At 49.4% G+C, this 22784-nt stretch overlaps 1 protein-coding gene across 1 annotated transcript; it reads left to right on the top strand.

The window, feature by feature from the left end:
• The first annotated feature begins 2109 nt into the window (after positions 1–2109).
• Positions 2110–19369, top strand: GGT5 (gamma-glutamyltransferase 5). The gene is made up of 12 exons (XM_010156201.1): positions 2110–2270; positions 10859–10989; positions 12634–12723; positions 13834–14023; positions 14564–14721; positions 15146–15295; positions 15699–15832; positions 16419–16621; positions 17043–17134; positions 17913–18022; positions 18890–18997; positions 19223–19369. Exons 1-12 carry the CDS (start codon positions 2110–2112, stop codon positions 19367–19369), a joined length of 1674 nt encoding a protein of 557 aa, XP_010154503.1.
• Positions 19370–22784: the final 3415 nt, after the last annotated feature.

Here is a 22784-nt window from a genome sequence, read left to right as displayed (position 1 = left end):
GGCTGAAGGAGAAGCTCCTAGTGCCTCCAGAGCCTTCCCTGGTCCCTCTGGTCCAGGGATGATGATGAGATTAGACTAACTGCCCCATGTACTCTCCCCACCAACTCAGCCCTTCAACACCTCTGCAATAACCTACAAGCAAGGGGAATTTCTTCCCAACTCCTTCTCTTGGTATTTATGCACTGCTCTTAAAATCTGAGGATTTCTATCGCTTGATGATTTCTTACCCTCCATAAGGCAGCTGTGGTACTCACATCAACCTTATCAGTGCCTGTACTTCAGATATTAAATAATTTTCTAGATTACACATTGAAAGAAGGAGGCTCAGACTTCATTTATGTACCTAAAAGACAAATGGGTTTGTCTGTGGGAGGCATCTGTTAGTTGGAATAGATCATAACCATGTCTTGGCCTTCCCAGACATGGTCTGGGAGATGACATTCTCTCTTACCTTTCTTGCCTCTTCCAGGTCTCCTCCTTGGCAGCACAAGGGTAATTTTCCAGATACAGACGTTTGAAGTGCTGAGTTGAAAGCCAAATTTGATGGAAATTTGAAGACTGCAGTTGAATTCTCCATGGCATTTGATGAATGCAAATGGGCAAAATCCATTCGAGCCTTGAGTCTGTTGGTACTGAGTGGTCAGGGTTTCCAACCATTCTATGAATTTCCAGGGAAGAACTTTCCCAAAAAACCCCACCAGAATGATGATTCTTTAAGTGCTATAGAATTATTTTTCAAAAATGAAACATGAAAGTCATGTTGGGATTGAGAAATTTTACACGATCAGCAATATTTTGCAATGGGGTGAAATGGAAGAGTCACATTAGAGCTGTGGAGGCTTGTTACACATGCCAAGTGTATTCGCCAAGTCAGGCAGAGATGTGGAGACAAAGGAATTATTCCCCAGGGACCATGGTTTTCTCTTGGACAAAACCATATATTTTTCTTGGCCTAGTCTCACTTCCTCAAGATAATCTTACGGGAAGATGCAACTACAAAATGACAGTCTCATCTATCAGATCCATTTCTTGAGACATGATACATGAAATAGTTTTAATTAGCTATGAGATAAAGTTTAGTGAGTACAAGTTCAAAGTCTATACTGAAATACAGGTGTAAATATGCGCAGGTGAAATAAATAGCTTCTCCCAAAACTAACTGGCAAAGGATCACAGATAACATCTTCTAGAGTGATAGCAGGCAGATGTGAGGCCATAACCAACTTTTTAAGTGCAAGGAGAACCGTATCATTAAGAGGCTCTGGAAGAGCCTGCTGCGCCCGGTTGCACTGTGTAGCAATTCATGCTGCTGATCTCTGCTCTGCTAGGAATCAGGTCTGGTCTTATTTAGCAGCTATTCACTTCCTGGGTGCTGTGGTTGTTGACCAACACAGGCTGGACCCCAGAGCTGTTCGCTCTAATGTTTGGCAGAGGCGCAGAGGCGTGCTGTTTTATTCAAGGTATTCTGCAGTTCTCTCCTACCGAGGATGTATGGTGTGGACACTGGCAAGATGTAGTGATGAAAAAAGTAAATAAACAAGATTATAATAAATTTCAAGGTAAAGTCAGAGTAAATACGAAGATTACAGCTTTGTATTTTGTATTTAGCTTTTACTTGTTTGAGTAGTCTTGTGGAAAGAAAATACCCCAAATTCACAATGTAGGACTGATGTAATTTTCCCAGTTCTTCACCAGGTAGGCTGTCTTTGTCTGGCCATTTGCTCTACTTAGCAAGAATGTGAAGAGAGGGAGGCTGTGTGAAGCCAGTAAGTGGTGTAGAGATTTCACTTTGAAGTGCTCCAGCAGTGAATGTGTTAAATGTTTTCATCAGGGACTTTAAAAAAAAAAAAAAAAGGCGGCATATACTGGATATGCCAGAAAAAGTTTACTTTATAAAAGAAAGTAAAAAGCCTCTCACACATAAGAGAGCAGGAAAGGAGGAGTAATCTTTAAAAGAATGTAATTCTCATTCACAGGGAGCAGAGCCCACTTGACTGAGACCTCCCTCCCCAAACTGCCGGGATCCTCTACTTCTACGCCGAGCAGAGCAGGCGTCTTCGCAAACGGAGTAAAACCCTCCCGGCTGCCTCCAGCGTCGCAGGAATAGACATGTCTACGGGGAAGGTCTGTTGTCTGGTGCTGCTGACCCTGGGGGTGCTGGCGGTGGCTGTGGCACTCGTGGTCATCCTGACTCAACCCAAGTGTGGTCCTCAGCGCTACCTGCACGGTGCTGTGGCTGCTGACACCGAGACCTGCTCTGTCATCGGACGGTACGTGCGCCGACCTCTCGGTTTTTCATGTTACACGTCTCATATGTCATGGACTTGGACCGACAGACAGGTACACATACCCACTACGGGTTTCTGCCCTGTCCCTGCTTCCTTGGCTGAGCAGCAATGCTGCTCCCTGGGAACAGCATCCATCGGCAGTCGAGCAGCTCCGATGGAGCCCTGCTTCTGCTTATTTTCATTATCCAATGTCACAAAAATTTGCAGCTCTGCAAATCCTTAGCCTTTTGGAAGGTACAAATATTTATAGTGTAAAATACAATGTTGTTTTTAAGTGGGGAAGCAGGAAATTAACTGCTTACTTAATGGTGGGGAGTCTGTCAGAAATAAATTGGCTTAGAAATAAATTAAGGAAGAAGTGAGAGGAGCTAGCAGCGAGCTGCATCTGGGCTTCGGCAGAGGCAAGGAAGGCGGGCAGGCTGAGAGGATAAGGGGGACAGGGCGTCCCAGCCTTCAGAGTGTGTGTTTTTGGACTGAAGCCTGCAGCAGGTGTGTCTGCTATCAAAAAAGACACTGTATTGTCAAGAGCAGATTTAATTGAAATTCAGTCAAGACAGTATAAGTACAAAAGGCATACTTACATCACTTGGAAGGAAAGATGTAGGTTTAAAAATTCTCTACTTGCCCAGGTTGTGACACTTTGTTTAAGTTAACTTTGTTAAGTTTGAGTGGCAACTTCTCTCCCAAATACTGACTCCTGTGTTATTATTTTACTATTCCTGTTACTTCAATCCTTAAATGCTTATATACATGAAAGTAAAAGGATGGACCTTCACAAGCTACATGTGGTGCTGGATGCTCCAGCAATGGATGCTGGAGCTGTGTGCTCTACCTTGTGGCTGAAGGAGGTAGACGTGGTGCCATCACACCGTTCTTGTCATCTTGCACATCTGGTTCTTGCAATGATGTGCATTTGTGAGTAGCTGGAAAAAATGTACTGTGGCTGCACATATGTCAAGGAATGAGATGGGTATTTTTATGCTAAACCACAGGTTAGTTCTTCAAAGAGTAGAAGTATCTTTTAAATCAGTATTAATGGAAACAGAGGAAAATACATTATTGAATTACCCAAAAATCTACCGGGAAAACCACAGCACTTGTTTCACAGGTATTGTCATTTTTAAGTTGAAGTAATGTAGAATCAGCTGGAAGGCATTGAAGTGAGAGCCACAGAAACCTGGGATCAGGTTGACAGCTGAGCAGCTTTGGCTACCTGGCTGCTGCTGCTGGGCTGTCATCTATTTCCTCCCCTTCTCTTGGCAAGAAGCTCCACCTGCTTCCATAGCCGCAACCACTGCTGTAGCTGTGCCTCCAACCCGCTTGCTGACAAGGTCTGTGGTGCCCTTCCAGTCTGACAGTTCGCCTTACATTTCCTATAAATAGTTTGCCAAAGAACACCACAAAATTCAGCCCTTGCTTCAACTTCCCATTATACTTTTTCCCCCTTTTCCCCAACTTGGAGCGTCTGCACATCATGCCCTGCTGCTCCAAATGTACCAGCTGTCTCTTCCAGCCCTGCCAAGCCCCCTTGGATCTCCCCAGTCAAGACTGTTCTCCTTTACCTTGGCTCTACACCACTCACCCTCTGCCCGGTGGTTAGCTCTGCTCCACTGTGCTGCATGCTGTCTGCTGCCTTTCCCAGCATCCTTCATGCCCAGCCATCCTTGGAAGTCTTCTGTGCTCATTTTGTGCTGTTTACTTGGAATGAACCAAACTTCTCTGTTGTTCTCCAAGCTTGAGCTATCTGCTATGTTCTTGCAATAGATCATAGTAAAACTCTTTATAAACATTCATCTGCAACAGAGCTTGTGATCAGAAGCTTTGTGTAACATTTGCCCTTTCCTTTGTATTGTCCTATTTCTTCGTCCCCACTGGCCCACAGTGGTTTGTAAGGAAGAAACAGTTTTTTCTTTGGGGGAAGCTTTCTGCATGCTCTGTAGGGCATGTAATCTTGTTTATTTTCTCCCAGACACTTTTGTGCTGTTATATCTGTATGGCACATTTTAGCTCTTAGCACGATAGTCACCACTAAATGAATTCTCACAGCAGTCTGGGAAGTGAGAAAATGATGTTATCTCACCAGTATGAATAAGGAAGTCTAGCATGGCAATTGTACTGCGTGGGGTACACCTCAGGCTGTCATCTGCGTGGCTGTGCAGGGTGAGGGCTTCTTCGAGCCTGACCCGGGGACCTTGACGGGAGCACCAGGAGCTGAGGAGCACGCAGCAGCCTCCTAATCTTTGCTGAACAAGGTTTTAGCATCACATAGGAATTTTGTCACAGCAGTAGCAATAAAATCCAATTTCTCAGAGAAGTCTTAGCCATGAGGCCCTGATGTCCCCAGCTGTGAGCTGCCACTTCATTCACCTCGACTTCAGCAGCAAAACGAGAGTTGGGCAAAGCCAAGCACCCCTTGATGCACAACCCAAACTCCTTCCCAGACACTGCCCAGCCCATCAACTGGTTTTGAGATTAGAGTAATGCCGTTGACTTCTGCTGTTCAAAAATAATTCAATTCCCAAAATCATGAGATTTAGTAAGATGAAGAAAACCCCAAGATTAATTCTTTTTTCTTGTCCTGCTCTCCTAAATACGGTATTTAGATCTTCAGTCTTTTTCTGCAGGTATGCAAACATTTCCATATTTTCCATGTCCTTGTTTTTTCTCAGCCCCAAAGCCATGGCTGTTACCAGGTACAGGTTTTTTTGAGGAAGGTGTGCTTAGCCTCTGCAGCCCAGGGTTGGAACAGGCCCGTTTCATCTATTATTGCTTAGAAATCACAAGAGAATTAATCTACCAAAAGCTGGTTAATCCATTGATAACCACACGCACATGCATTTTTGTATATATACAAGTAAGTTTTTTAAAAAATCAATGTGATAAAAATTTTTAATGATCAGTTTTGGGGTTTTTTCCCCCCAAAGCAAACAACTTCACCAAATTCAAGTAAATTGTTTAAACTGGAGGCAGACTATGTCTCTGGCTTTGTACTTGCACACTGCAGAGCCTCCTAACAAATTTTCTAGGGGCGTTTAAAATAAGTAAAATAAGGTAAACCAACAAATTTCCTCAGTTTAATTTTTTTGGTAATTGCTGAATGCTTTTAGTGGAAACACACATAAAGGAAAGGAGCAACCTCCAGCACCATGGGAAAATAATTAGGCTTGGGTACAGCAAAGCTACAGTCAAATGAAAACCACATGTTGTAATTGAACCTGTCAGCCTGCCTGGCTCACTGGTGAGCACGGGAGTATTGCACCCGTCCCTAGAGGCACACTGCAGGGAGATTGAACCGTGCCGTTTGCCCCTGCCCTCCCCGACTGACCTCTGCTGGGACGCTGGACTGCCCCCCCACAGCCACCCCTTTCATCCTGCACATCCCCCCTCCGAGCTCATGGGAACCCATGCGGGGGATGCTCAGAGAACCTCTGGTGCAGGGTGGGCTTGAAATCAATCGTACTGCTCCGGCACCTAGAATCTTGGAAGCTAAAAGCAGGACCTAATCTCTGACCTACCTAGAAATTTTAGTTTTTAATTTAAAAATTTTGCTTCCTTAAAAAAAAACAAAAAAAGAAGAAAAAGAAAGAAACCCAAACCACATGCCCTGTGAGTTGTCATTAGCAGTAATGAGATTCCTGGGGCATTACATGGCACTGTGCTGGTTTACTGAGAGAGTCCTAGTCTGCTCCTAGTAGAACTTTTAATTGAACTTACAGAGAATAACTGAACCACACCTTTCCCAAAGAGCAATCTCATCTTTTAATAAGTGGGTTGGTGGGTTGGGGAAAACACCTCAGGGCCCTTGTGTTTCCCTCACTGACAGTTGAGCTGTGAAGGAAGGGTCACTGAAGGAACAGTGTAGCTCTGTAATTCCTTAGTACGAGCAGGAGATGGGGCACAGACTCACAGCCCTTCTTGTATTTCTGTTGTGCTCAGCTGTCATCTTCAGGCTTGGGCTTTCCAGCTCTGGAGAAGATGTTTGTACATTCTGGGGCTGTGTAAGGTTGGACTTTCTGAAACTTTATGCAACTCTTTGGCTCCCTGCAGAACCTCCAGCGTGTCATCATCCTTGCTGGCAGGTCCTGTGCTAGACTTGCTCTTAGCCAAGTGCCCAGTTTTCAGTGGCAAATGAGTTCGGGTCTTTGGCTGAGAATGGTTTTATTGCTGGAGACTAGGGACTGAAAACAATACTGTGTAGCTGTCTGGTCCAGGGGCTCTGTGCTGGAAGAAAACTTGTCCCTAAATGAAGTGAGACACTGATGAAGAAGGATGGGAGGCTACAAGAAGAGTCAGAGCAGTTTTTAATGCAAGTGTGTAGATTTGGTACCAGGAAATTTGATTGTTGGGAATCCATGAGAAGACAGGAGGTGATTGCCCTAGCAGCAAGAGGTACCCAAACCCACCGTCGCCTTCATCTCTGAGTCATTTGTTCCCTCCTGGCAATGGAAGAGGCTTTTTCCATCAGCCATGCACAAAGTTTTATGTTCCTTCCAATGTGATGTTTGAGTTCTGCCATTCACTGCTCTGCATCCGTTTGTTTCCCAAATGACAGAAGCAAGAGCCAGCGTAAGGCCAGAGAGAGATTTAGTGCTTGTTCCCAGTGATGGGATTTGCTGCAGCAAGGCGAGCTGACCTGACCTGGCCTAGCAGCCACCTCTGATCCTACTTCTCCAGTGCAGCATAAACCCTGGGAACGGGCTTTTTCTGAAACAAACACCCCACTGGGGGACACGGTGGTGGAGAGGGTGAGAATTTAACAGTCAGAAAATGTCTGTGGTCCTGGGAAGCTCAGTTCTCGGCAGAGAATATGCTGCAAAAATCCTTTTCAGTGACGGCCCAGCAGCATTTCTGAGGAATGTTGATATCCCAAAGGATTTGCCTTCCCTTCTTCTTGTATTTTAGCAGTTTTGAATTTGGCAACTGGCCCTTTTTACAGAAACAGCTGTTGCTTTTGCTCTTCATAAATCTTTATCAGGCAGCTCCTCTATAATTGGTGGTCTCCTCCCAGCCCCCAGCTTTCTTTAACAGAAAAAAAAAAATCCATATGATTTAATACCTTAGCATTTCCAGTGTATTTAAGATGGCTTCAGGGCTCCTTCTAGCCCAGGGCAGAACAGCAGATTTGGTCTGCAGCCCAGCACAGCCCATCTTTGCTGTGAGGATTGTGCGAGCAAAGTGCCTTCCTAGGAGGGTGAATCCCTCTTTTGCTGCTGCTGGAGTGAGACTTGGTTGCTAACACCCTCTCCTGCTCCTGACTTTTGTGAAGCTCCATTAATGGCCAAATCCTAAATATGGAACTAAGTGACAGGAAGGATATGGGACAAAACATGCTGTTATCAGCTCTTGTCAGCTGTAGCACTGGAATGTCTCTGGAGAGACCTGGTAAGGTACCACACCTCGATGGAAGGGATGTGTGCTTCTCAGGGGTGTTGCATTATAATTAAGGTAGTAGTAGCAGTGATCCATATAAAGGGAGCGACTTAATGGGACATGGTGTACTCTGTCTGCCTAGCTAGACAGGAAAATCATGATGGCCCTAAATTCCCCAGGCATCACTTCCAAGTAAGTGGCAGCACTCCGTCTGAAAGCTGGTGAGCCAGGCATGGGGAGCTGGGTCTGATACACGAGGAGCTAGCTCAGAGGGTGGTTTTTTGTTGTGTTTCAGACTCAGAAAGGCTGCAGGGAAGGCCTTTGAGACCGAGATCCAGGCTGCAGAGAGCAGAGTGGACCCTGTGCTGATGAGGGGGGACACTTATCAGGCCTCCTGGGTAAAAGAGCAAAGTGGCTTGAAAGAAATCTTGTTAACAGCCCCGATCGGGATTTGGTTTTACCCTTGCTGGGTTCAGTTTCTGAGCTTGAGCTAAAAGCCTGACTGTAAGGCTTGCTTTTCCTTAGCTATCACCGTGCCTGTCCTGTGTCATGGGACACCCCTTGTGCTGGGGGAAAAACTAGGCAGGCACATGTACCCCCATAGAGCCAGGGAAACAACACGGGTGTGGTGTGCGAGCCCTCCAAGATGTGTTTGAAAGACTCAGGGAGGGGAGTGCTTCCTGCCAGGCTGGGAAAAGCCAACATAATGCTTAGTTTTGGGGAGAAATCTCGGCTCCCTTTCCCCCTAACCCCTGTCCCCCAAAGATGCAGCAGACAAAGGACGATGCTCAGCATCACGCAGCCCATCCCATACTGAGATGGTGTCAGATGCTGCACCCTGTGCTAGTGGGTGGGAGCCTGATCCCTCCACCCTTTCATGCTCACTGAAAGGCAGCCAGCAACTGGAAAACCCTCCTTCCCTCAAGCAAGAAACATGTTTGCCTATGTGTTGTTAGATGTGGCATTTGCCGCCAGAGGTGACGGTGACAGTTGCCACCAATACAGACTCAGTAGGCAAGCATGGAAAGCACTTTTGGATCATCTGGAAACTCTATTTTTCTTGTCATTCTTGTTTATGTTGCAAAGTGTGATTGATGTGGGCTAGTGACCAAAGACAATGCAAAACATGCTTTGCTTTTCAGTGAAAAGGTGTACCTGTGTGGGCTGCTAGTGTTATTTTTGCTCTATGCTGTGTTAACACCAAGGCGTCACAGCCAAGAATCGGGGCGTCACTGTGCTGGGCACAGAGCAGGAACAATAGACTGTCTCTGGCTTTCCTGCAGTGTTGGTGTCTCGGGCATGACCCACCCAAAAACTACTGGGTGGCCTGGCAGGCTGGAGTGACCAAGTGTCCGTAAGTGAGCACTTGGCTTGCCTCGGCCGTGCCAGGCAGGATGTGTCCATCCTGCCTGCGCTGCTGCCGTACTCTCCACTGACCAGTGAATGTCTTCTCCCGCTTGTTCCTTGATGCTCTCAGGAAATCTGTTTCCCTTTTTACCAGTGTCATAACAGTCGAGGTCTCAGCTCCCTGGAGAAGGTTGCTGCTCTCTTTAGCAGTCAGCTATACCTTTTCTGCCGAGACTGGGACCTCACTTGTCCTCCCTGATCTCAGCAGGAGCCAAGGGCACAGATACAAACTGGAGTTACTGTCTGTAGGACTAACTGGGAGTGTTGGAGGGAGGGAGCATGGATAAGGTCATGCTAAGTAACACCCAAGTTTGTGTGCTTTGGGCATATGGCACTACATTTGTGGTAGTCCTGGCCAGTGTAGTGGTCCTTCTCCCGGCCTTCCCCAACTTCCTTACTTGCTTCCTGGCCTTCTGCAGGCGTAACTCACTTTCTCATGAAGCCCTTGTGTGGTTAGGAATTAAAAAGCTTCAGTTTCAGAAAAACACCACCCAGGAATGTCCGTGTGGTGAGAGTCTTACCCCTTCTGCAAGAAGATGAATGGGAGAGCCTGAGCCTCAGCCCCCACTGTCAGAGCTACTGCCAGGGTGCAGCTTGCTGCTGGGAGGCTAAAAGCCACGCAGGCCCCAAAGAGAAAGCCCCCTGGTTCCCTACCATTGCTTTTCTCCCCACTTGTCCACATGCCATTTCCTTATAAGCAGTGATTCCAAAGGCACGTACAGAAACAAAGGGAAGCCACAATCAGAGTGCCTGCTGGCAGCATCCTGTTCCCAGCCCCAGCAGGTCCCAGCCCCAGCAGTGGATGTAAAATAAACAGCCGTCCCTATCCGTGCTCTGTGTTCCTGTCACAGCCTCTGGGAGCACTTGCACTCCAATTAATGAACTATTCAACTTGCCCTTCTGGCTTTGCCTTATCTAAGCAATACCCCAACCCAAACAGTCAGAAACCTTCGTAGCAAACAGCAGCGCTGGCTGCTGGCAGGCTGTGCGAGGAAACCCCACCCCACGCAAGGAAAAGGTTTGTGTACGGCATTTGCTGAGACACGTTTCTCCAGCAGAAACTCACTGCTGTCAGCAGCATGAGGCTGCCTTAATGCCTGTGTCTTCCTGGTGGGGCTGTGCCCAGGTAGAAACAGTTGAGGGTTTTTTCCTGTTCGTTTTTTGTTTGTTTTGCCTTTGGGGATGCAAGAAGGGAATGGGATTTTTGTGCTAATATCCCATAAACCCAGGAAGGCACGTTGTAGGAGCAATGAAGTAAGGCCTGAGTTTTGTGCCAAATGACATGTTAAGTCTCAGGATGTCTCACATGGGCCCATCGTTCCTGCTTCGGTGCCCCTGTCCTGTTGACTAGCATGTGCCTTTTTATTGGGAACGGTAGGTGGTGAGGTAGAAGTCAGTAGTTTGGTTGCCAGCATGTGGAAAGTTCTCTCCTCTGCCGAGGGCATCCATCCTCCTTGCTGTCCCTTTTTGTGAACAGCATTTGTGAGCAGCTGCAGTTCTCTCTGTCCTGTTTGCCTAGAGGAAGAGCAGCCTCACACAGGTCTGACCCCTGGCTGCTCTTTCCTCCTGCAGACTCTCCCTGCTTTCCCACTCATTCTTCTATCTCAGTCCCACAGAGGAAGGCACCTTTCTGCACTCTCACACCGCTGCCAATGCCCTTCTCCAGCTGCTGGCTGCTCTCGTCACGCTGGGGCTGCCTTGCAAGTGCCCCAAGGAGATGTTTTCGTGTAGCTCTTCCATTCTACCATCCCTGGATTTTAACACTTGTCTTTTTTCCTCCGTTTCCACCACAGGGACATCCTGAAAAGCGGAGGCACAGCTGTGGATGCTGCCATTGCTGCCTTGATCTGCACATCAGTGATGAACCCTCAGAGTTCGGGCCTGGGTGGTGGGGTCATATTTACCATCTACAATGCCAGCACAGGTATGGGCCAGCTCTGGCCTCTCCATGGTGCCCGGTCTCCCTGCAGACATCCAGCTGCCATGGAGAAGTCAGAATCCTTCATGTTCTCTCAGAGCAATTTTTTGAACACATTGCTGCATCTTCCAATCATGAACCCCGTTTTTGCTCTTAACCCAAAGTCTCTGTTACAGGGAGTGCATCTTTTCACAGCAAGAATATGGGGGGGACCACGGGGACAGAAGGAGCTTTGGATTTAAAATGAACTGACTTTGCCTCTCCTTCCCCCTCCAAAGTAATCCCAAATTAGGTCTCAAGGTCACACAGCCGACCGTGCAGCGGGGTGTGAGCGGTGCTGTCTGAGCTGCCGTGGGGCTGCCGTGGGGGCAGGCGGGGGCGAAGTGACGTGCCTGTGCTGCCAACGAGCGCAGCAGTATGGGGCTGTCGCTGGCTCAGCTGAGCCCTTGGGCTGGCGCTTCAGGGGTTATTCCTGCGTCAGCAGCCCAGGCAGCACCCGCCGACATGGCGGCTGCATCTCACACTGCCCTCGCTGCCGTGGGTACGAGTCCCCAAAGCAGGAGATGCATCTTCTCTTTGAAATCTAAATCTAGCGGCTTTCAGGGCCTACTGGGAAGACCTTCTGTGTTTGATTTAACTCCTAGTGTTGTGTTCCTGCTTTTATACTATTATTGTTGGATTTGGGTTTTTTTTAACTGCCTTGGCTCCCAAAAGCCCCCAGAGCCTGTAAATCTAAATAGTAAAATCAACAATGAACACAATAACAATATTATAGTTTTAAAAACCCTGCCAAGTAGTCTCACAGAGTCACAAGTCTGGAAATGCTTGGGTGTATCTTATGCAATAGCATAATTTGGCAAAACACCTATATTTTTCTTTTTTTCCCTCTTGGCAGAGCCCTGTGACTTTGTCTCCTATCGACAGTCCTCTTCTGCTACCTGAATCATCCTGCTGCACAGAGCTGCGCGTAGCCGCGCGCGGCTCCGGTGCCTGGTGCACCAGGGAGCACGGTGGGCTCCTGCAGCACGGCCAGCTCTGTGGACTGCGGCAGTCAGATAAATGCAAGGCAGAGAAGGAGGCAAAATAATAGGCTAGACCTGAAATATGAGTGTATACAAGTGGGTTTTTGTTCGGTTTTTTCCTTTCAAGCTTCCTGATACACAGAGGGTCTTTCATTGCCACCGTCCTGCATACAAACAGGATGGATGTGCCTCACCATCACCTGGAAAATGGCCCACCAGGGAGTCTGAGGCTCGTGTTAGGTCTCTGACATGTCCCACCTGTAGAGGAAGTGCAGAAACCTGCACATCAGATGTGAAGCAGCATGTCCCAACCCACATCCCAGGCTCAGGAGCCCTGGTGCGGGGACCTTAATTGGCTGGAGACAGGCCCAGGCCTTGCCCCTGTGCCTTCATGGCCTCTAGGTACACAGCACTCGGCTTGCTCTTAAACAAAAGCACGGGAGAAAACAACAGTGTGTGCCGACGGCAGCCTGACCCTGCAAGCGCGTGTGGCAAAGGTTCAGGGCAGTTGAGCACAGTGCCACGGGCTCTGGGCCAGCAGCCTCTGCGGTGCAGGCAGCTGGCTGAAGTGTGACGGTCACCTCCTTCGGGAAGTCAATGCTATGTACTGTCACCTTCTCCCTTCTAGGAACCGTCGAGGTGATCAACGCCCGTGAGACAGTCCCGCGAGTGTTTCTGCCCAACTTGTTGTCTGCCTGCGGGGCTGGTTTCCCCATCGGTAAGTTTACAGACTGGGCCATGAGGGCTGTGTGCCCTCCTGGCATGCAGTGCACAAAGCTCAGGGTGGGCAGCGGAGGGCCGTGCTGCCTTTGTCGGAAGTTCTACTTAATTGCTCCTGCTCTTCCTGGATTGGTTTTTGCAAAAGTAATTAAAAATACTAGGTGTGTAGAATTCCTGTTTCGTGGCAGCCTGACCAGCAAGGGGGTGTAGAGCAGAGAACGAGGAGAAATCATGACGTAATTTCTCTTCATAGGAAGTCTGCATTTCAAGCCCAGATTTCCCAAAGCACTCATTGCCCAGCAGTTCTTACAGAGAGAAATTAGTCAGTGGCTGCTCAGACTTTCTAGAAATGAGAGAAATCAACCTAGTGCGCTTGCCCATGTCCTTACTTTGGGAAAGCAGCCTGGCAGCACCAGGAGTTGAGTCGCTGGGCTCCAGCTAAGCCCAGCTACCACCCTGGTCCCATCCAAGGAGGCTCCATGTCCACTTGCTGTTACTGCTTTGGCAAGAGACGCTCTCGCTTTAGCAGCACATCTTGGGTCTCTCCGCATTCTCGCTGCATTCATTCTCCTTCCCTAGCACATCTTCTTTTGGGGTGCGTCCTAGTTCCTGGCGGAGATGTTCTTATCCTTGGAAGAGCCTGAAAAGGAGTCAGGAATAACTGTAGTTGGAAGGGATAGTTGGAGATCTCTGCTCCAACTCCTGCTCAAAGCAGAGTGATGTCAGGGTTAGCTCAGGCTGCTTGGGCCTTTGTCCCATCACATATTTTATCTTCCCCAAGGACAGAGTTTCACAGCTTCCCTTGTTGTCATGTTTGCCCAGGCTTGGCGTGACTGTTTTTCTCTTATGTCCAGCTGCCACCTCCCTTGCTGTAACACGTGCCTCTTCCCTCTTTTGCTGTCACCGTGCACCCCTGAGCCGGGCTCCAGCTCCTCTACACCCCTCCATTAGGTAGTGGGAAAAGTATATGAAAGAAAAAGGAGAGAAAGAACCCAAGGCTGCGTGAGGAGCTTTAGGCCTGTACAAATCCACCTCTCCACTGGAGTGCTTTCAGAGGCAGAACCCACAGGTCAGTGACTGGGTGTGACACTGCCGTTCTGCTCCTCAGGTTCCCACTGGATTGCTGTGCCGGGAGAACTGCGTGGGTATGAAGAAGCCCATAAGCGACACGGCCGCCTGCCATGGAAAGCCCTGTTTGAACCAACCATCAAGCTCCTTTCACAGCCACTTGTCATTTCCCCGGTTATGGACAAAATTATGCATCACCCAAACTTCTCCACTCCAGGAAAATTCCTGTGGTAAGACCCAGGAATTAAAGTGCAGTGTGAGGCCCACTGTTCCCTCAGCTTCAGAGCCGTCCTCAGCGAGCTGACATGGAGCGCAGGCTGCTGCAGCTTCTGCTCAGTAAACCCTTGCTTGGAGAGGGAGGGAATAACTGAAGTGTTTTGCTTAAAGGTTTTTTTTCTGTCAGCAACTTTTTTTTTTTTTGTGATTTAGAGTGGCTTGGCGTGGGAAAACTGTCTGCTAAGCAAATCTGCTCATGAGGAGGAGCTGGCTGGATGTGGCCTGTCTCCATCTGTGTGGCAACTGTCCCCCTAGAGCAGACACTCGTTTGGAGAAGCCCCGCTGACCTCAGCCAGGGTCAAGGCGTTAGGTCCTGTGGAGCCAACTTTGTCTGGGGAAGGAGAGCCTGAGAAGACTTTCCCCCGTGCAATCTGCACTGGCTTGGAAAGTGTACAGCAGGCATCAACCAAAGTGGCTTTGGGGAGGAAGAAGAGATTGGCCCCGGGGACAGAGCAAGCGCGTGCTGTAAACTGATGGGTGTTCTTCTTTAACAGCCCGCTGATATGTGACGGTGAAAGGTTCCTGAAGCACGGAGAGGCCTTCATGTGGCCGGCGCTGCAGCGAACGCTGAAAGCGGTAGCGGAAAACGGAGCTACAGCATTTTATGAGGGACAGATAGGAAAGGCCCTGGTGGAGGACATCAGGAAGGCTGGTAGGTAACAGCTGTAGTTAACAGTAACAGACAAACCTTTCCCAGACACTGGCTAACAGTGGGTTGGTACCAGGGAAAGCCAACACATGCCATTCGCTTGTGCTGAGGTGCTGCCTGGCATGGGAAGGGGGCACCTTTCCCCAATTCTCATAGCTCAGGCCCGGAAGCAGGGCTGAGAGCTACCTACCGCTCCGGCATTCACCCAGTGCTCACACACTGGCCTCTCCAGCTCCCCTAGGCTGTGTGATGTCCTGGGGCTTGGCATGAGGACACATGGAGACATTGCTGTGCGTGGTGGAAGAAATTTGGATTATACAGGGATGGCTCTTTACAAGCTTCCCCAAGGCTCTGATGTCGCCAGCCCGTAGCACGCAGTAGAAGTTAGTGTGCTAATTCCAGCTACCCGTCTGGTTTTCTCTTGAAGGGTCCACTATCTCACTGGAGGACCTCCAGGCATACAAAGCAGAGGTGTCCTCAGCTCTGAACGTTACCCTCAACAATCACACCACAGTGTTTTCTCCTGGACCGCCCATGGGAGGTGCTGTGCTCTTGTTCATCCTCAAGATATTGGAAGGTAAATTCCTAAGGGAAAAGGGGCAGCAAGAGGTTTGCGAAGAGTGTTGCTGTAGAGCAGTAAAATGTAATGGGTGGAAATGGGGTTGGCAAACCAGAATGGGCCCCAAAGCAGCAGTGTCACTGTGCTATGCAGCAGGATGATGAACTGGCTCATTCCTACAGTGTCAGTATCACCATAGCTGCTGCGAAGGCCAAACGATTTTCCCAAGGCTTCAAGAGGAATTAAGTCACAGTGGAATTAGTACTTGGTTGTTGCTGTGCCCACACCCTGCTAAAGCACAGGGGAAGCTTGATAAGAACTGGGATGGGAAAAGGAGGTTTTTTCAACCTCTTTTTTAAACAATTCTTGAAAAAGCATCTCTGTAGATCCATTAACAAAATTATTTCATCCTGTGCCACAGAGTATAAACTCCGTGAAGCATCACTGATGACTCCTGACGAGAAGGTAGAAGCCTACCATCGCATTGCAGAGGCCCTGAAGTTTGGCAATATGCTGAAATCCCGTATGAGTGACCCAGCCTTCTCCGAAGCCCAGGTGAGCTGGCATGGTGCACAGGGGCAGCCACAGACACATGCAGCTCTGGCAGCTTCTTCTACACTGCTGCTTCACAGATAGGGTTTGTTTAAACCTTCATTGCCACCGACTCGCTTTAGCCTACGTGCTAAGCCCTCAAGCAGGCTACCTACCCCTCTGCTATCCTGCCTGCCAGCACAATGCTACAAGGCCAAGTGATGCTCTGACACCCTCCTGCTTTTCAGACACAGAGGGAAAAAAGATACTTAGAACTGCTAGTCAAGAGCAGTGCTGCTCAGCGGGCCAGCCAGAGGCAGGATTAGGCCATTTACTTTGCTTGCAGTCTCTGCTCAGCCGTAGGCCAGCGCTCTCTTGCCTGATAAAGGGTGTGCACCTGCTCCTGACTGTGCTGAAGCGCCTTGACACTGAGCTTGTTTCATTTTCTGTGATGAGAGTGGCCTGGGGACCCAGTCTGGGTCTGAATGCTGCCAACGCAGGTCCCCGGGCTCTGACTACTGGGGCAGAATCCCCCAGACTTCGGTGTGCCCAAAGTAAGTCCTGCCTGTGCTTTGGGGACACAAGCTCAGTGCCCTTGCTGTGATTGCAGGTGACTGTGGAGACCATGCTGTCTGACAAGATTGCTGAACTTGTCAGGCACCGAATAGATACCCGTGGAGACCACCCACTCAACCACTACAACTTGCTGGAGTCCATCTACAGCCACAGATACAAAAGCAAGGGCACAAGCCACATCTCGGTGCTCGCTGCAGATGGCAGTGCTGTGTCCGCCACCAGCACCATCAACTACCCGTGAGTAGCCGAGGGGTCGGTGGTGGCGCCTCACAGGGCATGTATGGGGTTCACAAAGTCCCTGCAAGGGCTGCTTACTAGAAATGCAAACCCCCGGGGCTTCATGGATTTAGGCAGTCCCTTACTCGTGAATGCCTTTTTCATGTGACAGCAAAGGTCTTTGAGCAGCAGCCCAAAGGGACACCACAGTTCACACAGATGTAACAACCTGCTGAGCTCCGCTGAGTTTCTGCGGGTTGGGCAAATCCCCACATCCACTAGTACCAGGGAGCTTATCCCTGGCTCCAGCACAAGCACCTTTTGGACAGCCTCTCTGGGGCAGCTGCAGGCTGGGAGGAGGTGGAGGTAGCCCACAGGGTGCCACGCTCAGTCAGTGCTCTGCAGAGCAGCACTGAAAGGCTACTTCTTCCCCCCCTCCCAGGTTCGGCTCCTTTGTGTATTCTAACCAAACTGGGATCATCTTAAATAACGAACTCGCTGATTTCTGCATCGCAAACAGGAGCATTACAGCAGGTGAGCATTCTCCTCCTCGGAATAGAACACAGGGCTGAGAGGTGGATGAGCAGGCTGTGTGCTGGGCAGGGACTGTCTGGAAACTGCAGGAACTCCTTCCTTTCCGAGGTCTGGATGAGAGCAAGTTTGGTTTAGACTAACAGAGGATAAAGCCCTGTAGCGTGTCTGTGTCTACTCACATATGGCCTTACATGGAAACATGGAAGTTCTGGGTTCTGGCCAGGGAAATCTGAGATTAAAAAAGAAAACCGAACAAAAAAACTGAAGCTGATTGATAGGGAGGGAAGGAGTGAAGAAACTACTGCTAAGGCAAGCTTGCTGGCTTTTTAGGCCCCTCTGTGAAAAAGCCTGATCTGTAATGCTGGAGGCTTACGCTGAGCTCGGTAACACAGCAGTGTTGCTGCAGAGCCACGGCTCTGTGAAAACCCCAACGCAGTCTCCCTCGGGCCTGCCGAGAGAGGCCGTTCATCCTGCGATGGCAGGAGTGCTGCTCACGTTTCCCTGGCTGGGCTGAATCGGCTGCAGGAAGTCACGAACGTCTGTAGGATGCCCTGCCCCACGGGATGCTTCCCGTTTAGTCTGCGCCATAAAGCTCCAGTGAGATGGGGTCTCAGCACAAGGAAGCCAGTTTTCTGGAAGACTTGAGCTTCTTGAGGAATGAGCAGCAGCTTGGTTTTCCATGGGGAATGCTAGAAGGATGAGGCAGATAAAGTTGTGTGTCCCTCCAACCCCCGTAACAGCCACATGGGAGGAATAATGCTCTCTGCCTCTGCCCTAGGAGAGAAGCCTCCGTCGGCAATGGTGCCTTCCATTCTCATCTCCAAGACAGGAGACACGCTGGTGATCGGAGGAGCAGGCGGGGGCTGGATTATCAGTGCTACTGCTATGGTGAGTGAACAGGTACCGCACAGTGACGCCTGCCACCGAGCCAGGGGAGCACAGGCTGTCCCGAACGAGAGGAATGCATTTACTGCTGCTGGGACTGCTCTGTGGAAGGCAGCAGTGAAGAGGGCTGGCTGCACACTCAGTCTGTCCTCTAGCATTCCTGTGGTGAGTGCCAGCTGCCTCTCTCAATTCTTTTGTGAAAGGGAAGAAGTTTGAATAATCAAATAACAAGTTAAGGAAGTTATTGGGAGGAGAGATATTACCCAAAACCTTGGGGCCCCAAAAATAAACTGATAAGTTACGTGATGGAAAACAGAAGAAAACCAGCACCACACCTATACACGGAGTAACTAATATTAACGAAAAAGAGCTTGCTGAAGCATGGAGTCTATGTCTTGTTCAGCAGCCAAGAAATACAACCAGATAAGGCCACAAGAGGAAAAAGAGGACTTTTTTTCCTTCATCTTTTTTCAGCTGGAAAGAAGCATGGGAAGGAGTCCATGCTAGGACCTGATCTGAAAACAGAACAAGCATCAGTAGAAAGCTGTAAGAGCCATCAGTAGCTACTGAATTCAAGGACACCACTTTGGATCAGGGAAAGCAATCTGGGAAGTATCACTGCGTGCTTCCCCTGCTCTTACACTTGGCCTGAGCAGCTGGTATTGGTCACCATGAAGACAGGAGACGAGGCTAGTAGGATGTCTGCTCTGACTCAGTGCAGCCTCTCTTCCAGTGCAGTGTGCGCCATCCTGCAGGCAGGATGGACAGTGGTGCTGCTCTGGCTTAGCACCTGTGCAGAGGACGGCAGGATGTGACCCAGGTTCTTACTCAGTATTTCTGGCAGTCAGTGTGGGATTTGTTTCTTTGCAGGCGATCATAAACAAGCTGTGGTTTGGCTATGACTTGGAACATGCCATTTCAGCTCCCATCATGCACACTGAAGGTGACAATATCCTGTTTGAGAAACACTTCAGTCAGGTGAGTGCCATCACTTGTCTCCTCTTCTCCTTTTGGTGAGAAGAAGATTGCTTCTGAAACTCTCCTGAATAATCTGTATTTTGCTTCTAGGTAACCTCCTTCTTGCTTAAATCTCACTTTCTCGACCTGACCCCACAGACACATCCTTCATTTTCACACCTGGCCATGGTAAAACCTCAGGCCCCTGCCCCATTCACTCCATTTCCTCTTCTCTCCCCTCTGCAGGAGGTTAGGAGCGGCCTGCTGAAAAGAGGACATAAGGAAAAGGAAGTTACATTGGCAATGAATGTCGTGCAGGGTATTTCCAAGGAAGGAAAATGCATCTCTGCTTACTCTGATAAAAGGAAGCTGGGGAAGTCAGCGGGATATTAGCATGAAATGCCATCCAGCTCACGGAACCACAGCAAATAACTAGATCCAGGACATGCTTTGGCTTGGACATGCCAGTATTGCCTGTTCCCATCAGGATGCCTGCTGGAATATGGGCAAAACTTGTGATTACAGCTAATTCCAGCAGACTGCATGTCACCCTCAGGCAATACCAGGACAGGTCAGCCAGCCTTGTTTAGAGCTACACCCTCCATTACATACATGATGTACAGAAAAACTTATTTCTTGAGTAGATCAGCTTTTCAGAATAAGAAAATACAAAGCTGGAAAACTGGTCCAAAACCCACTGGAAACGCTGTGAAATGACCCAGCTGTATCTTCCGTTCCTGCTGCAGAGTCTCAGTTACGAGTAGAATTGGTTTCTTTCAGGCTGTTGCCACAATACGCTTATTATTAATGGGGCTCAGCAATGTGAATGAAGTAACTGAGTAACTGTTTTGGTTATGAGGATTACAGGAACTGTCTGTAGGGTCAGGATTTTAAAATCTTAATCATCCAGGCTTAGAGGGTGGGTTTGAAAAGGGAAGAGAGCAGAACTCCACACTCCTTGGTTTTCCCACCCAAAGAAGCCCTACTTTTCACAGAGGTGGCAGGTGAAATCAGCACACCGCAGCACAAGTCTGCCGCCCCACCGCTCTGGGCCTTGGGCATGCAAAGCCCCCACAAGCTCCGAGTAACCGCGCCGAAGCTTCCGTCAACCCTGCACGCTAGTGACTTGGAGAATAAACCTCCCATGGGGCGACGTGAACTCTCTGCTCCCGGGATGGACAGGCTTCGGCTCAGCTCCCTGCTGGTACGTCTCCCTGTGGTGAGGGCAGTCCCAGTCCGGGCCAGTTCTCCCTCCTCAATGCTGGTGGAAGATAAGTCATTTGGGAAGGCAGGTGGGGGTTGCAGTGGAAGAGCTGTTGGTTTTGGAAGCTTTCTAACCTTCTTCAAAATGCAAAGGGTGATACATGATCAGAAAGCTTCGTTTGTGGCTCAGTCCGGCCAGGCAAACCCCGGGGCTGCTGAGAAAGCGATGCAGCACTATCAGGCATTAGCAGAATACTTTTCCCCCACTGCCTAAGGACATGCTCCAACTCCCTGTTTCCCACAGCTAGTCTCTAATGTTCCCTTAAGATCACAAGGAGGATATTGTAGGAATCCTTAAGAACTATCACAGTGAAGAGGAGGAAGCACCTGAACTCATGCACCTGGATGCAAAAGGTCTTTTGCAATTACTCCATAACCTTGCTCTGCTCAAAATGGCCAAGGGAATCAAACACTTAAGGGTGGGCGTGGCGGGAAGTGAAACTGAACCAGAGCAAGGCATGAGCAGGGCATTCCCCTTTACCTGTCAGTTCTCACCTCGCACACAGCCGTGGTATTCCTAGTACACAAACAAACAAAACCCCTCTGTAAACACCATTACAAGTATTTGAGCACACAGTTAAACAAGCAAAGCCAACCATGGCCATCCACACACTCGTGCAGACATAGCCAGGTAGGGGTTAAGCCTCTCTTCTTGCCCATGGTCTGCCCAGTAAAGCCATCGACTTGCTGCAATCTCAGCCTTCACTTCCATCTTAATGATGGCCTGAGCGAAGCTGACAAGAGCCAGATGTGTTTTTCTTCAGAAATTGCAGGCCAAGAACTGTAGTATGACTGCAGCTGTACCACAGCTTAATGAAAACGCATTCCTGTTGCCAGCTCATAACCGCAAGCACTTCAGCACGCACCTGGAAGGCAAGCCACTCCTGTACAGAGCCAGCGTCATGCCCTGCCCCTCCTTCCTCGGCCAATCCTCTTACATCCCCCAGTTCTGGAGGGACTGCGGTTTCTCCATCAGAGCTGCCTACTCAAGCCATGGAAGCGGGACAGCAGCCTGTCAGACAGCATTGCGGTACCGCTGCGTGTGGCTAGGCCTGGGCTTTGAGGGGAGGCAGTTTTTATGTTCGGTTGGAAGGGGTTACTTTGGGGTGTTTTGGTGGTCGTGTTCAGTCTACGTTATCTGTTGAAGTTTCCTACTTCCGCTAGCTCCCTCACCTCGGCTACCAGCTCCGGGTGCGCTGGGACTTGTGGCAGCAACACCAGCCCAGCTGCAGCTGTTACAGCGGAAGCGCTTTCGGGCACTAGACACCATCAGCAGCTCACATTTCAGGACCAGACGGACTAACTAGACCAGACGCTGGCTTTAGCAAGACGTGCAGTTATTTCTAGCTAGTCCAACCATGCTTAGAGCTTGCGAAAAGCAACCAGGAATGGCACTGGCTGGAGACAGGGAGAGCAGTTCTTGCTTCCCGGTCAGGCTTCAGGCCAGCCTTCAGCATGCCCTGAGCCATGCTGTGTCCTGTCCCGCTCGCAGAAAAAACAAGTCACCAAATAACTAAGCCTCAGATGACTTTCACCTCTGACGTACCTCAGGGTAACGCACACCTCAGCAGTCCAGCCTGTCGCCTTCCCAGTGCAGTACTATCACAGCTACTTCCCACCAGGAAGACGTGGGAATATGATCTGTAGTCCAGCACTCACTGCAGTTTAACTACTCTGCTACTAACGTTGAAACTGAGCCAATTAAGCAGTTTTAAAACCCATCACAGCTTTAATTTGCAAGACAGAAAAGGAATGAGAGTGCGGATCTCTCACTGCCGCAGGCACTTCCAGTCCTGCACTCCTCACTAGCAAAGCGTGGTGAGGCTGCGGGACTGCGCCTCCCTTGGCACCTCGGCTCTTGCCCTGCCACCTCCTCGCCGCTGCTGAAATCTGCTTGGGTCAAGAGCCTCCAGTCTGGTCTCTCCCCATTCATGCTCGTGCCAGCAGGAGAGCATTATTTTTCTACTTGTCAACGTACCTGGACTTTAAAAGCATCACTGTACAGAGGCTGCTCTATTTTTTAATGAAGTCTTTAAATTATGTTTTTAATAAAGTGGTTTCAAACCTGTCTGGGAATTTCTCCTCTATGCCTGACACACAGGTGGCTGTTTGAGAGAGGATTTTCACATGGGTGTTTCCAGCAGTGACAGTTCCTCATTCTGGAGACTCAAAGTGCCACTGGAGAAACTGAACGGCGCAGAAGCCTGCAGATGCCACTTGCCTCTCACAGCGAAACCTCTCTCGGGTCTGCCACTTCCCTGCAGCTCTTCAAGAGGCTGGATGGTTGCCAAAAGAGAATTGTGCTAAGGTTAGCCTGAAGAACAGGGCCAAGAGGTGACCCCCCAGCCCCTGATCCGTGCTGCCTTTTAACGGGACGGCTCCCGTCCCAGTCAGCCTGGATGGGTCGTGGCAACACGTCCTGTTCCCACACCCCGCACCGTGTCGGCCAGCTTGCACTCAGACGCCATGTCTCTGCTCAGAAGCGGAGGGGAGGCGGTGGCATTCGAAGGGTGGGACATGAGCAGGAAGAATCTTGTGGCTAAAA

The sequence above is a fragment of the Eurypyga helias genome, unplaced genomic scaffold (assembly GCF_000690775.1).
Source record: "Eurypyga helias isolate BGI_N326 unplaced genomic scaffold, ASM69077v1 scaffold16677, whole genome shotgun sequence".
Lineage (NCBI taxonomy): Eukaryota > Metazoa > Chordata > Aves > Eurypygiformes > Eurypygidae > Eurypyga > Eurypyga helias.
This window is presented reverse-complemented; position numbering and strand designations above follow the sequence as displayed.